The sequence below is a fragment of the Vidua chalybeata genome, chromosome 3 (genome assembly GCF_026979565.1).
Source record: "Vidua chalybeata isolate OUT-0048 chromosome 3, bVidCha1 merged haplotype, whole genome shotgun sequence".
In the NCBI taxonomy this organism is placed as follows: Eukaryota; Metazoa; Chordata; class Aves; order Passeriformes; family Viduidae; genus Vidua; species Vidua chalybeata.
Genome location: NC_071532.1, coordinates 52652621 through 52667794, shown reverse-complemented (window position 1 = coordinate 52667794; position 15174 = coordinate 52652621). Strand labels below are relative to the sequence as shown.

Genomic DNA, 15174 nt, shown 5'->3' with positions numbered 1-15174 from the left:
AATAACAATAAATGCCTTGCTGTAACCATAACTCCTGGATCTCCAAAGATGCAGAAAGGAAGTCTCCAGTTCTTTCTAGTTTTTTCCATCCGAGATTCTCCCCAGGATGCTTTCCATGTTGTTCTAGAGTCACCCTTCTCTAAAGCATCAGTGACAATTTCCTGGCTGTCAAGGAGGACAGGGGAGGGGACAGAATGGGCTAGATGAAGGCAGCAGTTGGCTGGGAGCCCTGGTGGGGATCAGAGGGCAGTACAGGGACACATCGTTGCCAACAGTCCTTGTGTCACCTCCTAGAGGAGATGCAAGGATGCAGAGCGGTTGTGGTGCTGTGTAGCTGAGAGGTGGGAGCAGCATTTCCAGAAGCCACGTGCCTGTCCTGTTTCATGGCTGTTTCTGGAGCCTCATCAGCACTTATACTTGTCCCTGGCTCATTCCAGTCACCCACTGAACCTATGTTGTCAGCCATGCCTTCAGTGCTAGGCAAGGCACCCTCTCCTTGTGTACATTCCTCTTCCCCCTCCAGCTTGTGGACCACATTATAGGTCACTTCTCAGCCTATACCCATTTGCCAGGTATGGAAGCCTATCTTTTTCCCTACCTTTTTTTTTTTTTCTTATACTTTCATTTTGAAAGAAACTCTGTTGACTTATACACATTAATAGTATTTGTGTCACATAGGTCCTAGACAAAAGCAGTCCTACTGCTTTAGGACTGAGTTTTTCATGGATTAATACAATGTGCTGGCAAGCAGGGCTAAGTAACCCAAGCTTTGTGTTTGTATTTCTCTACATGGCACATAAATAGGCCCTCAGCTAGGATGGGACATGTGCTTGGATGTGATATAAAAAGTAGAAGCTTCTTCCAGAGTTGACAGCATTGTAGCATAGTGGCATAGCATGTACCAGTACTAACCAGGAATGGGATCTGAGTGTCCAGGTTCACTTCGAGGGCTTGCAGGAGACAAGATACTCTGATACTTGACTTGACCACATTACTCAAATTCAAAAAGAAATTTCTGATAAGAGCTGGAACTTGAAGACAGGTTTGTTGTCTCATTCAGTGCTTTGACCACAGGTTCAACCTTCCTTTTTTTTGTAACTAGTTTTAGTTTTCATTTTCTGTGTACAACTGCTTTTGACCTAACTAAATAACACACAAGCATTGTGTCTTGTATGTGGGTCCTGCATAACTCATGAAGTAACCTATACTAATCTTCAAATGCCAAATTAGAGTTGGGTTCAAGTTCAGTTATTTGTGTTGGGATTAAGTCACCGCAGGAAAAAACCCCAACCAATATTGGAAAACTTTCTCTTTCCTTCCTCTGTTTAATTAAGCCTCCAATCCCAGACCCAAACAATATGAGAGATTTTGTCAGCTACCCAACAGCTGGTAATGAACGGCTTCACTGCACCATGAAGCGGACGGAAGATGACCCAGAGGTTGGTGGTCCATGTTATACACTGTACTTGGAATACCTTGGGGGACTGGTGCCCATCCTGAAAGGACGTCGTATCAGCAAGCTGCGGCCGGAGTTTGTCATCATGGATCCTAAAACAGATGGAAAAGCAGGTAGGATTCAATTGTTGCTCTGTGTAAAAATGATTCAGCAATACTTTGGATGTTAAATCCTCAGGAGTTTTAAAAAATACATATATGCAACATGGATGGTGGCATTCTGATATTTTTTTCTAGTGTGAAAAAAATCTTTAGCATGACCTAGAAGCTTCTGAAATTATACCCTGCTGCTTTCTGTTTTACAGAAGAGAACTTCTTGTATTCTGAGTAATGGAATATAGATTGCTAATTAGCAGAAAATATTCTTTAGTCTCAATTTCAAAGTCAGTTGAATGCTATTCATCCCTCTGAATGATGTTCACTTGAGTTCAAACCATTGGAAATTTGGAGTTTGAAGGCAGAGTGGAGAACATTTAATTTTACTCTGCAAAGTTTTATTTCAACTGCTGCCTGTGGATCAGGTTTATGCTTCTAATGACTGAGAGTTATAATTTATACCAGTTTTCTGAAGCAGCACTTAAATTTTCTGGGGCCTGTCTTGATAGATGAAATCTATGGAAACAGCTTGATTTCCACTGTGATTGACAGCTGCAACTGCTCTGACTCCAGCGATATCGAACTCAGCGATGACTGGGCAGCAAAGAAATCTCCAAAAATCAGTCGAGCTAGCAAATCACCTAAACTCCCCAGGTAATAACGTCTTGGATAGTTCTTCTTTTTCCCCAAGAGGCCTCTCTTCCTCCGTGCCTCTCCTTCCCTCTCTTGACACATTGTAAAATGAAAAAGTAAATTCCTTGGGCACATAGGAATTCTCTGTAAGACTGGGGTCCTCTACAAGGTGCAGTTCTGGGGTGATCTCAGAGATTGGCATAGAGCCGGACTTTGGGAAAGATTTCTGGGACAAAATGTAATGGGAAGCAATAGAGCACAACTTCTCCTCAGGCAGTCTCAAAGAAAGATTTTATAAACTCTCTCACCTTTTCTTTTTTTACTCTCTTGCCACCATGGAATATATTTTGTCCTTCAAACAGACTGCTTTTTACTTTTTTTTTGTTACATTTCTGCCAGTGAGCTCTTTAGGTGCTTGAGCTGGTATTCTTGACCCCCCTTGTATAGCAGGAGGTAGAAATAACTTTTGGTTTTGGGTAGGAACACTGACAACATTTGTGGAGCCTTTGTTTGCTGTATACTAATGTGAAAATCTGTCAGCTGATTTGTCATGTTCTCATTTCTTGAGACTTTGCTCAAAGTCTGCATAGGTGAGATCATTTATCTCTACACCTTTTAGGGATTAGTGGAAGATATATTGTATCTGGCAGAACTGCTGTAAGCTTTGTTAGATTAATTAGAAAGCATCTAGTATCAGTTACTACAAGTGTGTCAGGTCTCTGCGTCTTCAAATTTGACCCGTAATTCTCCATCCTATAGGCTCTACACTCTTTATTAGTCACTTCGAAGACATCCTACCAGTTGTATTCTTCTTACATCTTTCCATTCAAAGATATGATTTTTGTGCATTTTAGCTTGTCCATTGTTGATTCCAAGTATTGCTTTACCAGCAGAATCAATATAGAAGCTCGCAAATCTCCAAAGATGTCACGAGCTGCACAGGAGATCTCAAGATCACCAAGGTTACCAATAAGGAAACCCTCTATTGGTTCTCCAAGCCTGACACGAAGAGAGTTTCCTTTAGAAGATATTACTCAGGTACTGTGCACATTGTTACCATACCTGATTCAAATGCATTTTTTTCATGAGGCAGCATGTTGTGATAGAGATCCAATGATCACCAATGAAAATTTGCATTAAATTACAATAAGTAGATAGATCTAGAGAATTGCATCTTCCAGTTCAGCACTAATGTTTGAAAGTGCCAGTTGAGTATGAGGTGTTGTTTGGTAAGTACCAGGACCAGTTACTTTTGTCAGTGTGAATCCATGAGAGAGGTTTTATTCTAGGTGATGTTGTTGGCTTTTTGAAAGTGTATATGAAAACACTTCATCAGTTTCTCAGACCCGTCTTAATGCCACCATAATTCTCTGCTTTGCTAGGGATTGCAGAGATGAGGAAATGTTTGCTTCAGAGGACCACATGATCTGTTTCAAAATTAACATCAAACAGTCTTAATTGGAAGGAAGGAAAGGAATTACCACTTTGTGCTCTTTGTGGTGTTCATGTCCTCTGGGTAAATGAAACTTAGCAGGCTGTAGGACTGTGTGGGTTGTATATTTCATTAATAACAGCCTGTGTTATTTTAATTTTCTTTTGTTTGGTTTGTTTTTTTTCTGCTCTCTTGTTTTGCTTTTTTCCTTTTTATGAAAAATTTTAAACAGTTATACAGAGGTAGGACCAAAAGCCCTTCGAATAGAGCAGAAGACCTGAGGCTTAGATCCTGCTCCTGATACAAGCAGCATAACTCCTGGCCTTTGAGAAATGTCTCTCTGTCTTTCAGACCCATAATATGTGTACCTTAGCAACAGTGGTTTGGGAAGTCACTTTAGGAGTTGCAGGGGAATATATGTTTGTTATTCTGAGTAATTAATTTCTGTCTTGTTTATTTTCTATAAAGTGATTCATGAGCATAGAACCAACGGGCAGGGTGTATCACTCTCTGAAATACAGAAAAGCCGTGGTCCTGCTGGGCAGGAGCAGCAAGTGCCAGAAAACAGACTGTTCTCACTAAGCAGTCATTCTCCACTAAGTGTTGTTCGGATCTTCAGTAGTTCTAATCAGCCTTTGGCTGATGCATACATCATTTCTGATGGTGTTAAGATATCAGAATGAGTCCTAATGTCTGGGTAAAACTGTTGCTACATAGGCACTTTAGGCTGTTTCAATACAATAAAAACAAGATAGACTGAAATTGCATTATCACTTGCAATAGCTTCATTGCTCTGCAGCTTTTTATTAGAGCTTGATACAGATTTTATCAGGTTTTTTATCATGTTTTTGTTTTGCAGCACAACTATCTTGCTCAGGTCACATCTAATATCTGGGGAACCAAATTTAAAATTGTGGGTTTGGCTGCTTTCCTACCAACTAACCTTGGTGCAGGTAAAAGTAAACTGTTCATTTTTTTGCGCATCAATTTCTTTCTAACAAACAAGAAACTTATGCCATGAGATTTTTTGTGAGTGATCAAAAGGCTTCTTTAACAAAGCACTTATTTTCTGTGTACAATGGGAATTAGATTTTATTAAATTCTAACTAAGGAGATTAAAATCTATAAATACAATAATGAGATGATTAATAAAATGCTAAAAGTCTCACTTGTAATAAAAAAGTAAATCAACGTTTGAGCCCAGACCTCTATTTTTACAATTTATTTGAACAAAACCCACACAAATAAAAAAAGGGTTTTGTAAGAGGACTATAGAAATAATAGGCTTTAAGTTATTACCACAGAAGTATTTTTTAAAGTCATATTTTTATAGTTATTCAGCTACAAATTATACTAAAAGGCTATTATAGCCTCATGCTTAAGATTCTTCAAGTCAGTGCAGAGCCTCATCACATGGTTCTCCTGCTGGAGCATCAGTAATCTGGTAGCCATCATTAACAGCAGCAGTTTTCTATCATCAACCTCTTTCTGGGCAGGCCAGTTCTGCCCAGTAGTCCTGTTGGGAAGGAAGAAGGCTGGGTAAAAAACAGGGTACCACCTCACAGAACTGAGCTCTGAACTGAAATATGAACACAAGTGTAGCAGTTTAATGATCTCTTTAGAAAACTTACTGTGTCCCAAGTTGCATTATATAGTTGGGTCAGGAGTACATAAAGGTGCCCTGGATGCAGAATTAGGTGGATAGCTTTTGTGGCTATATGGACTGCTATCAGCAGTTGAATGAACACAGGTCATTCTAATTCTCTCGCTGCTGGTGGCAGATAGGGAAGGATATAAGTGTAGAGTAAATGTATAGTGTACTTCTTTCAAATGTTCTCCCAGTCTCCAATGGTTTGGGTCCCAGAGATTTCCTGAGCCCAGTGGGATTTCTTTGTATGTAGTAACCATCAGCAGATTTCCTTCCTGAGAGCTTTCCAGGTTTCCCCTGTAAATTGGTAGCATCCTGTGGTGAAAAGTTTCAAAAGTATAATGGAAAAAAGTATTTTCCTTCCATAAAAATATATATGAATACAAGATGAAGCAATTAATTATTTAATTACAGAGATGCTGCTTCCATTTGAAGAGAAATAGCTGAAAGCAACAATCTCTTTTATCCCATTTATGCTAAGTGTTACATAGTGATTTGACAAATAATGGCTCACCCATGCAGATATATACAGTAAATAACAGTATTCATAGCCCTTCTGTCTGCTTTGAATTGCTTCTTCCTGAGCTTTACATGCTATTTGTGTAACAGACTTTTTTGTTTCCTGTTATGTTCTTTTTCTAGTAATATATAAAACCAGTTTGCTGCATCTGCAGCCCAGACAAATGACAATATATCTCCCAGAAGTGCGGAAGATTTCAATGGACTACATTAACATGCCTGTCTTTAATCCAAACGTTTTCAGCGAAGACGAGGATGATTTACCAGGTAAGGAGGAGCTGGAGAGTTGCTTGTTATGGATTAAGCTAGATGGAGGTCAGGTTGGTTGTGTCATGGTCCCCTCTTGTAAACACACACTCAAAGTCCTTTAGTTTGATGAGGTCCTGTAGAATTGAGTTAGAATAAAGCTAATATGAATAATGGGCATTGTTTCCTATGATGTGTGGAAAATATAATCCATAAAGAGCTCCTTAGTTTCAAGTTCACTGGGAAATTAGTCATCTGCCAATTCATCTTAGTTTACTAGGAATTCTCCACAGACTGAAGCCTTGCATTCTGCACCTTGATAGGACAGAATTCTACTCTGTTGGAAACCTGAACAGGCTCTTCTTGAGACCTGATGGCATCAAAGCACAGACGGCTGATAGGAGCTTGGGCTGGAGAGCAGGTTCTCGTAAAACTCAGCCACCTGTTGCCAGGTCACAGGTTTTTGGAACTATGGAAATGGCTGTCATGCCAGTACCCTTTAAAGAGGAAGGAGTGTGAGCACTGCAAAGCAATTATGATCAGTGCTAAAATCTACTGAAATAAATGAGAATGTTCTCATTATTTCAGACCAGGGTTTCAACTGCTGACCAGCAGCAAAGCTTTTGTCTGACCCAAGCATCAGAGTAGTCCTCTGGACTTCTAAAGAAATACTTGTATGTTTCAAATTAAGCCCTTTTTTTTTCCACAATCTGGGGGGCTTGGCTTGCTTAATTTCTGTCTACATGATACTCACCTGTAGTGTCTGAAGAAAATAATAGAGACATTGGTGACCATATATATATATTATTAATAGGAAGCACACAACATTTGCTATTATGAAAGACGGTCCAAGCTGTCAGAAAGTAATATAAAAGCTAAATAGAAAAGAAAAAAATTAATACAAAGTTTTCACATGTCTTCCTGAAAATTGGGTTGAATCTGCACTAAGAGATGAAATGGTGCTTATAATTGCAGGTACACAGAAAATTTTTAGAGACTCTTGTAACAGCTCTTTGAGAAGGCTAGTAAAAGGATTATACTACCCTGTCCTTCTAACAGCCTTTCTCTTGTCCATTTTTTCCTTTCTAGTTTCTTCTGAAAATGTATTTCTGACTTAGTAAATGGTGGCTACTTAAATCTTCAAAAATGTTTTGGGGGATATTCTTTCTAAAGCCTACATATAAAAGAAAAAGTACCATCTACTAAAGGAAAAAGTATTGCAGGGTAAATAATGATTACCTGATAGATTAAAAAAAACAAAGTAGAAAGCTGCTCTTGGGCAGTGCCATGTTCATAGTGAGGTACACTTGGGAAAGGTGTTTTTTAATGTAGTCAGTAAAGATTTGGCAAGACAAATGCACAGTGAATTGATTTAACTTACAAAGCATGCAAACTAATCAATTAAAAACCATTGGAGAAATGAAGAAAACATTGGATTTAAACACTCAGGAGTAATAAGCATCACCACAACAAATGATATTTTGTTGGGTAAGGCAAAATGACAGCAAGATTTGGGGCTGCTCAAGCCAAGCTAACAATTAAACCTCAGGCTCTGGCAGCTAAATTGCTAAGCCTGCAGGCATCAGGGTGAAAGCATGGCCTGCCAGCCAAGCACAGAACCACAGAACTGCTTTGGGGTCAGTTAAGTTTGGCTTTTGGTCTTCCTCTAAAGGAATGAACTGAACTACCAGAAGTACTCGCCAGTGTAGCCGCAGTGCTATCTGTATGCCTCCCACGTTCATGACTGATGCTGGTAAAAGCCTGATGTTACCAAAAATGTAATCATAGGGCATAGGTAGATGGCTCGAATTTTAATTAGAAATTAATTAGGAATGGGGCAGCATTTGGAGGAGTCCTGACTAATGGATCTCTTACATGATCTGGTCTTTAAAATCAGAGGTGTCCACAGAATTTGGCACACTTAAATATTGATATAAAACTGGATAAAAATTGGATATGACACTAGATCCTTGGTCTCTTTTCCTTCCACAAACCTACTGATACAACTCACCATTTTCTGTGGGTTTTTTACAGGAAGTTTAATATAAAATAAAGAACTTGCAGTATTCTTGGATGTTCTAATATAGTATTTACTGTTTCCCCCCTTTATTCTGTTTTGTTCTTTTTTGATTACTGCACCTCTACTTGGACCCAGTGTCTTCATTTTCCTGCTCCAGCTTTTCAGTGGTAGTTCCTATTGGAATCAACCACTTTTTGCAAAAGGAACTGCAAACAATTGAGCACTCTTCATGGTTCTGCTCAAAATTATGAGAATTTCTTCTTGTCACATTTTCCCTTTTTCAATGCCACCACGTGTGGGAAATTTTTCCTAATATACATATGCTTCTTTATACATTTCTGATTGCAGCCTGTCCAAACATTAATGCTGCAGTTGCCCTGACTACAGTATCTACTTCTTGAATAATTTTGGCTTCCCATCTATTTCCTCACATTTTCTCCTTAAAAATCTGAGAACTTTTATAAATTTTGTCTGCATTTCATTCCATCATATTCCTCTCTCTCTGTTTCAGCTTCCTTCCTTTTGCATTGCTGGTTGGTTTGTCACCCACTATACTCAGCTTTTCCCAACTGTTGTCTGTATTCTCCAGTTCTCCTAAGCTCAGTGAGTCTAGGAATACTAGATATTATACAGTGTCTTCAGTGCAAGTCTTCAACTTTATTAGCCTCCACTTCTTTTGTTTATTTGCTTGTTTGCTTTGTTCAATTGTTTGTTGATTTGTTGTATTTACTATCAAAAGTCCCTCCTTGAAAACTAGTGAGTCCTGATTTAGCAAAATTTTTATTGATTTGAGCAGAAGTGGTTAAAACCTGATGACGAGTGAATGCTAAGTGATATCATGACAGTCCCTGGCAATCGTAGTGTAGGCTGAAAGCATGCTCACAACTTGACCTCTGAAGTGTCACTCCCAAGAAGTGGCTTTAAAGCTGATCACCAGCTGGTGCTGGTACAAGTAGCTCTCGTTCGATGGGAGTCACGGGAGATGGGCTGGCTTACGTGTTCCCACTGAGGTCTGATCCACCGGTTTTGGGAACAGGTAGCAGCTCCTCAGGGCGCAGCAGAGCCCGTACAGGTAGCAAATAGTTTGAAAGACCCCTCTGTGACCGGGGCAGGCCCCCGGCCCAGGCCTGGCCATGGCAGGGGAGGGATGCCGGGGCGGGGAGCGGAGGCCGGGGCGGCGGTGACGCTCTGTGTTGTCCCTTGCAGTGCCCGGCGCCCCCGGCGCGCCCGCCAGCAGCCCGCCCTGCACCGTCAACATCCCCATCGCGCCCATCCACAGCTCGGCGCAGGCCATGTCGCCCACGCAGAGCATCGGCCTGGTCCAGTCGCTGCTCGCCAACCAGAACGTGCAGCTGGATGTGCTGGCAAACCCGCCGGCCGAGGCGGGGAGCGACGGGCCGGGGCCCTTCCCGGGGGCTCCGGGCCGCTTTCCCGGTCCCGGGGCGGGGGCGCTGGCCGTGGGCGAGCTGGGCCGCCCGGCCCCGCCGCCGCTCGCCCCGCCGCCCCCCGCGCCCCCCGCCATCGCCCTGGCCGACCTGCGGGACCACGGCGACCGCGAGCATGAGCCCCCGCCCAAGGCCAAGGCCCCGCGGCCGGGGCCGCCGCTGGTAGAAGGGGACGCCGTCATCTTCGGGGCCGCTCAGGAGCTACAGCTGAACAAGATGAACCCGCCGCCTCCCTACCCCGGCACCATCCCCGCCGTGCCCGCCACCCCCCTGCCGCCCCCGCCCGGGCCCCCGCAGCCGCCCCTCGATCTCTGCCTCAAGAAGGGCGAGTTCTCCCTCTACCCGGCGGGGCACTACCAGACGCCCCTGGGGTACGAGCGGATAACGACGTTCGACAGCAGCGGGAATGTGGAGGAGGTGTGCCGGCCTCGCACCAGGATGCTCTGTGCCCAGAGCACCTACACCCTGCCGGGCCCCGGCAGCTCCGCCACCTTGCGCATCACAGCTGCCGAGAAGAAGATGCAGCAGCCCTGTGCCAGCGCCACCTTGAACCGGCTGACGGTCCCCCGTTACTCCATCCCAGCCGGGGACCCGCCGCCCTACCCTGACATTGCCAGCCAGCTGTCTCAGGGCAGAAGCATGGCGCAGAGGCTGGACAGCAGTATCATTCATGCTACTCTGCGCAGGAACAGCAGAGAGGCAGCCCTGAAAATGGCTCAGCTGATGGATGGTCAGAGAGCCACCTTGCAACTTCCCCCTAAGGCCAAGAGCAACATTGTGTCAGCACAGTACCAGCAGAGAGTGCCCACAGCCTTGTACACTTGCAGCCAATGCAGCAGTGGCGCCACTGGCAGCAGCAGCAGTGCAAGCGCTGGTGGCGCGGGCAACATCACTAGTGCCAATGCTGGTAGCAGCACTTCCAGCATTGGTGGCATGAGACCAGATCTGAGCACAGGGAGTGGCTCCCAACACAGCTCTGTCATTGCTCACTCTGTCAGTACTTCACCTCTGGCCTCCCAGTCCTCCTACAGCTTGCTGAGCCCGCCTGACAATTCCCGTGACCGAGCGGATTATATCAACTCCGCTTTCACAGAGGATGAGGCCCTTTCTCAGCACTGCCCAGTGGAGAAATCAGTGCGGCACGTACCTGTGTCCTTGACAGAGGCTACCCTTAGTGTAAAACGGCCACCGCCGTACCAGTGGGATCCTCTGGTGAGTGAAGAGATATGGGTTCCTCAGGAAAGGACATCTCAGAGCTCAGTGCCCAACCCTCTAAAACCTCCTCCGCTCATCATTGGTCAAGCTCAACATCTGGATATGTCTCGAGTGCCATTTGTTTCCCCCAAGTCTCCAACCAGTCCCACTGCCACTTTTCAGACGAGTTATGGGGTTGGAGTACCTTACCCAGGAAGCTACAGTGCCCCACCCCTTCAGGGAATGCAGGCCCCCTGCTCCCCCAAAGAAGCTCTGGCCCCAACACAGTTTGCACAGCAGGAGCCCACAGTTGTGCTTCAGCCAGGTTATTCATCCAACCTCCCCTATTGCCCTTTGCCGCCCATGTACCCGGGAAGCAGCACTTGCTCTAGTTTACAGCTGCCACCGATCGCCTTGCACCCGTGGAGCTCCTACAGCGCCTGCCCACCCGTACAGAACCCCCAGGGCACCTTGCCCCCCAAGCCGCTCCTCGTGGTGGAGAAGCCAGTGATGTCTCCCCCGCCAGCAGAGCTGCAGGGCCACGTGGGCACAGAAGTAATGGTGGAGACAGCAGACACTTTTCAGGAGGTGCTCTCCTTGACAGAAAGCCCTGTTCCTCAAAGGACAGACAAATTTGGCAAGAAGAGCCGGAAACGCCTGGACAGTCGAGCCGAGGAAGGAAATGTGCAGGCTATCACTGAGGGCAAAGTCAAAAAGGAGGCAAGGACACTGACTGACTTCAATTCACTGATAGCCAGCCCTCGGCTGGGGAGGGAGAAGAAGAAGGTCAAGAGCCAAAAAGATCAGCTTAAGTCCAAGAAACTAAACAAGACAAATGAGTTTCAGGACAGTTCAGAGAGTGAGCCGGAGCTTTTTATCAGCGGAGATGAACTGATGAACCAGAGCCAGGGCAGTAAAAAGGGTTGGAAAACTAAAAGGAGTTTGAGGACAGCCAGTGAGCTGGATGAATTCAAGTGCCGGAAGGCCAGTGAGAAGGAAGATGGGCGACTGGGAAGCCAAGGCTTTGTGTATGTGATGGCCAACAAGCAGCCACTGTGGAACGAAGCAACGCAAGTCTACCAGCTGGACTTCGGAGGGCGGGTGACCCAGGAGTCGGCAAAAAACTTCCAGATTGAGCTGGAAGGACGACAGGTAAGAAGGATTGGCGCACACTTGCTGGAATGGGGGCCAGGATGTGGGAAAGCTATGCCAGGAATAAGCTGTCACTCATGCTGCAGAGTGCCTCTTCTGTCAGCTGTTCTGTGAAAAAAAGCTTTGCCATATGGTTGATAATAAACAGCTGTCGAAGGTCTAAGTTCAGCACGTAGGGTGAAGTTCAGTTGTAAAGTAAATATACAAAATATGTTTGGTCTTATTGCAGTCAGACATGGGAACAAGGGCCTCCTTTAATCTGGCTGCCTCTCACTGCTGAAGATTTTGTAATAAACACAGTAGCTCTGTGCAGCGGTAGCTGCACTTGCCATCAATGATGGTTGTGGATGGCAGCTAATTGAGTGAACACTGCTCCCTTCTTGCCTTCACAAAGGTTAGCCAGGCAGCATGTAGCTAAGGCAGTTAGCTTCCCTTCATGCCAAAATTTCCACTTGTGAGCAGCTATCAGGCCCCTGGGGTTAATGGCTCTTAATGCTAGAGGAGGGAGACACTGACCCACCCTAAAGCAAAGTGCTCCTGGGCCACTTTTGAACCGCCTGTGGATAGAAAAATCAATGGCTACTTCAAAAAAATCAAAACATTTAATTTTGGCCAGAGTAGTATGTTACTACTTCTGCACCAAACCCGGGCTTGTAAGTAGTGCTAATTAGCAGGATGTTGGACTGACATTCAGGAGACTCCTATTTATTTCCTTGTCCAGTTGTAAGTCACTTTTGGTTTACTAAAGATATCAAGGCTCTCAACTTCCTCTGATTTAAGTTGGGAGTTAGATGTCTTTAGTATCCAACATGCATGACCAGTGGAAGTCTTTTGGTTTTGCTTGTATGAAACAACAGCTCAAAGGCAACGTTGTACCCCTTTCCTCTTCAGTTAAATGGCTGTGGATATGTCCCCATGGGCAGCTGTGCAAAACCAGCCAGCCAAGGGTTTTTTTCATGCCAGGGGTAACATAGCCTGCCTTGGCTTGCACAGTCAGTCCCCAGTCTAGCTCAAGGATCTTTGCTGTAGAGCAAATAAAATCTGGATTTCCAATGAAGCGAATGAAAAAACAGTAATAATAGCCCAAACTTCAGATATTCCCTGTGGAAGAGCAATGAACAACCTGACTAGTTTTGCTTTTTTTTTTTTTGCATTTCAAACAGCTCTCACTGCCCCTTTGCTAATTCATTCTTGCTGTAATTATGTGCTAGTGAAGATATTTATGCAGAGGGAAACAGAACTGCAAAGAATGAACACCTTATCAGCTGTGAAGTGCTAGAGTAGGGAAATTGGTTATTCCCCTTCCCGAAAGCTCCTTTCTTTGAAAACGAAATCTGTTTTCCTGATGGGTGGATGATAGGATATTTCCAAGGGAGAGACTGATACTTTCCTGCAGGAAGCATGATGCTGGTGTTCCCACATCTGCTGAAGTAATTGGTGACAAGCTACTTAAACCAATGCTGTATGCAGTCTAGCATATTTTATCAGTTTACTCCATGGAGTGCAATATTGCAGTCAAATACTCTATACAGACAAAAAGTACAGTGCTCTCACTATTCTTTGGCATCATGCCCCATTCTGTCTGTAGCTCCAAACATATTAACTGAGAAGTGGAGGTGTTCCTACAAAGCAGAAAAATTTCGCTCTTACTCTCTTCTGTTTCCTTTTCTGTGGTTCATTTTTTTTTTGACCTTGTTCTCTTTTTCCTTCCTTTTCCTCTTCCCCTGGTTCCCAGGTGATGCAGTTTGGAAGAATTGATGGCAATGCTTACATTTTGGACTTTCAGTATCCATTTTCTGCAGTGCAAGCCTTTGCTGTTGCTCTGGCTAATGTGACTCAACGCCTCAAATGAAAAAGCAGAGACTGGAGAGAGGAAAATGTTAACCTTCTCATAAAGTCCAAACCGGAAAATGTCAGGGCAGCCTGCTTTAGGTGGGCAGAGATGCCTGGGAGTTAAGAAGGCAGTAAAACTGGAAAAGTCTCTTGATGCCCACCAGAAGGGCATTAACTCTAATCAGTCATGGGGTGGAGGGTGGGGGGCTGTTTTCTGTTTGTTTGTTTGTTTGTTAGCTTGTTTGTTTTCTGGTTTCTTTTTCTTTTCAAGCATTGTGCTGGGTCTCAGAAAGAGCGAAGGGTTGAGAACCATTCAGTGTTACGTGGAAAAGTGTGGCTTTTGGCTTGTTGTGGTGGTTCTGCTGTGTGTGCTACAGTAGCTGATGTAAGCTCATGGGGGAATTAAAACAGACTGCTCTTTTTGATAGATTGCCTTATCTCATGCTGTTCTTTTTAAAACAGGGAACATGACTTTTTTCTGCTTCAGTTTGTACTTCTACTACTAAAACATCAGTGATAGCAGCAAAAAAGTAAAAAAAGAAAAGAAGCTATAATACTTGAAGACATGGGTTTCTTCTCTGATATCTGCCAATAACTGAGCTCCACAGGTTCCAAGGAGGTTTATGTAGGTAAACGTTTAATTTATAAACAGCGATGTATTACTCAGAGGAGAAAAAATGGTTGCCAGAGGGTGTTTGTCATGGTTTAGGAATGGTATTCTCCAATTTAGTCTTTCCATCAAAACACTCCAAACCATGCACCACTTGCTCACTGCCCCCTCCCCTTTTCCCTTCCCTGAGGTAGGATGGAGAGGAGAATGGGAGGCACAAAAGGTAAAGATCACAGGTAGAGAGAAGAACGATTTACTGCAAACAGCAGTGAAATAAGAAAACAAACAGTAACAGCAGCAATGTTAATAACAGAGTGCATGAGAGGCGAAGGATTCACACGTGTGTGCTCATCATAGGGGAGCCTCTGCCAGTACCTGACTGTGCTGCCATACTATGGGACCCCTTCCCATGGCCCCAGAAAATAATGGGAGGTGGTATAGAATAACCTCTGGGTTCTAGCCATGCCCTCTCCTGGCTACTGCAAAAATTAACTCTGTCCTGACGAGAACCAGGGTTTAAAAATCCACTGTATCAAAGAAGTTGATGTCTGCTTGATTCATGTGCTGTTAAGGAGGATAAACATCTTTCAGTAGGTAACAGAAAACTGGAGAGGAAATAATCATGAGCGCTGCTTTTTTTGTTCACAATGTTCAGCAGTATTCTATGATTTGGCCTGTGGCTGTGAGAGGTACAGTGTGATCGGATGTACCTCTGAGGCCATGCCTGTGCTTGCTTCTCATTTCAGTGTGTTTACACCTTGTAAACAAAGCTTTTCCAGCAAATAGAAGACCCAGTGTATTCAGTCCTCTTAGCAATCAATATCAGTCAAGTTCTACAGGAGTGCTTGAATTAGGAAGGAGACAGAAGTGTAGCAAGTCATTACAAGAAGA

The 15174-nt window shown here is 44.1% G+C and overlaps 1 protein-coding gene across 9 annotated transcripts in view; it reads left to right on the top strand.

The window, feature by feature from the left end:
- Nucleotides 1-14100, top strand: part of TULP4 (TUB like protein 4) — a 146623-nt gene extending 132523 nt beyond the window's left edge. For 8 of the 9 annotated variants that reach the window (XM_053937814.1, XM_053937815.1, XM_053937812.1 and 5 more), the window contains 7 exons: nucleotides 1335-1569; nucleotides 2061-2205; nucleotides 3075-3222; nucleotides 4476-4569; nucleotides 5907-6050; nucleotides 9256-11840; nucleotides 13576-14100. In XM_053937814.1, coding sequence (XP_053793789.1) covers nucleotides 1335-1569; nucleotides 2061-2205; nucleotides 3075-3222; nucleotides 4476-4569; nucleotides 5907-6050; nucleotides 9256-11840; nucleotides 13576-13692 — 3468 coding nt within the window. In that variant the 3' untranslated portion in view covers nucleotides 13693-14100. The remainder of the gene's footprint in view (nucleotides 1-1334; nucleotides 1570-2060; nucleotides 2206-3074; nucleotides 3223-4475; nucleotides 4570-5906; nucleotides 6051-9255; nucleotides 11841-13575) is intronic. The other variant, XM_053937819.1, reaches the window with a different exon arrangement.
- The last annotated feature ends 1074 nt before the right edge of the window (nucleotides 14101-15174 follow it).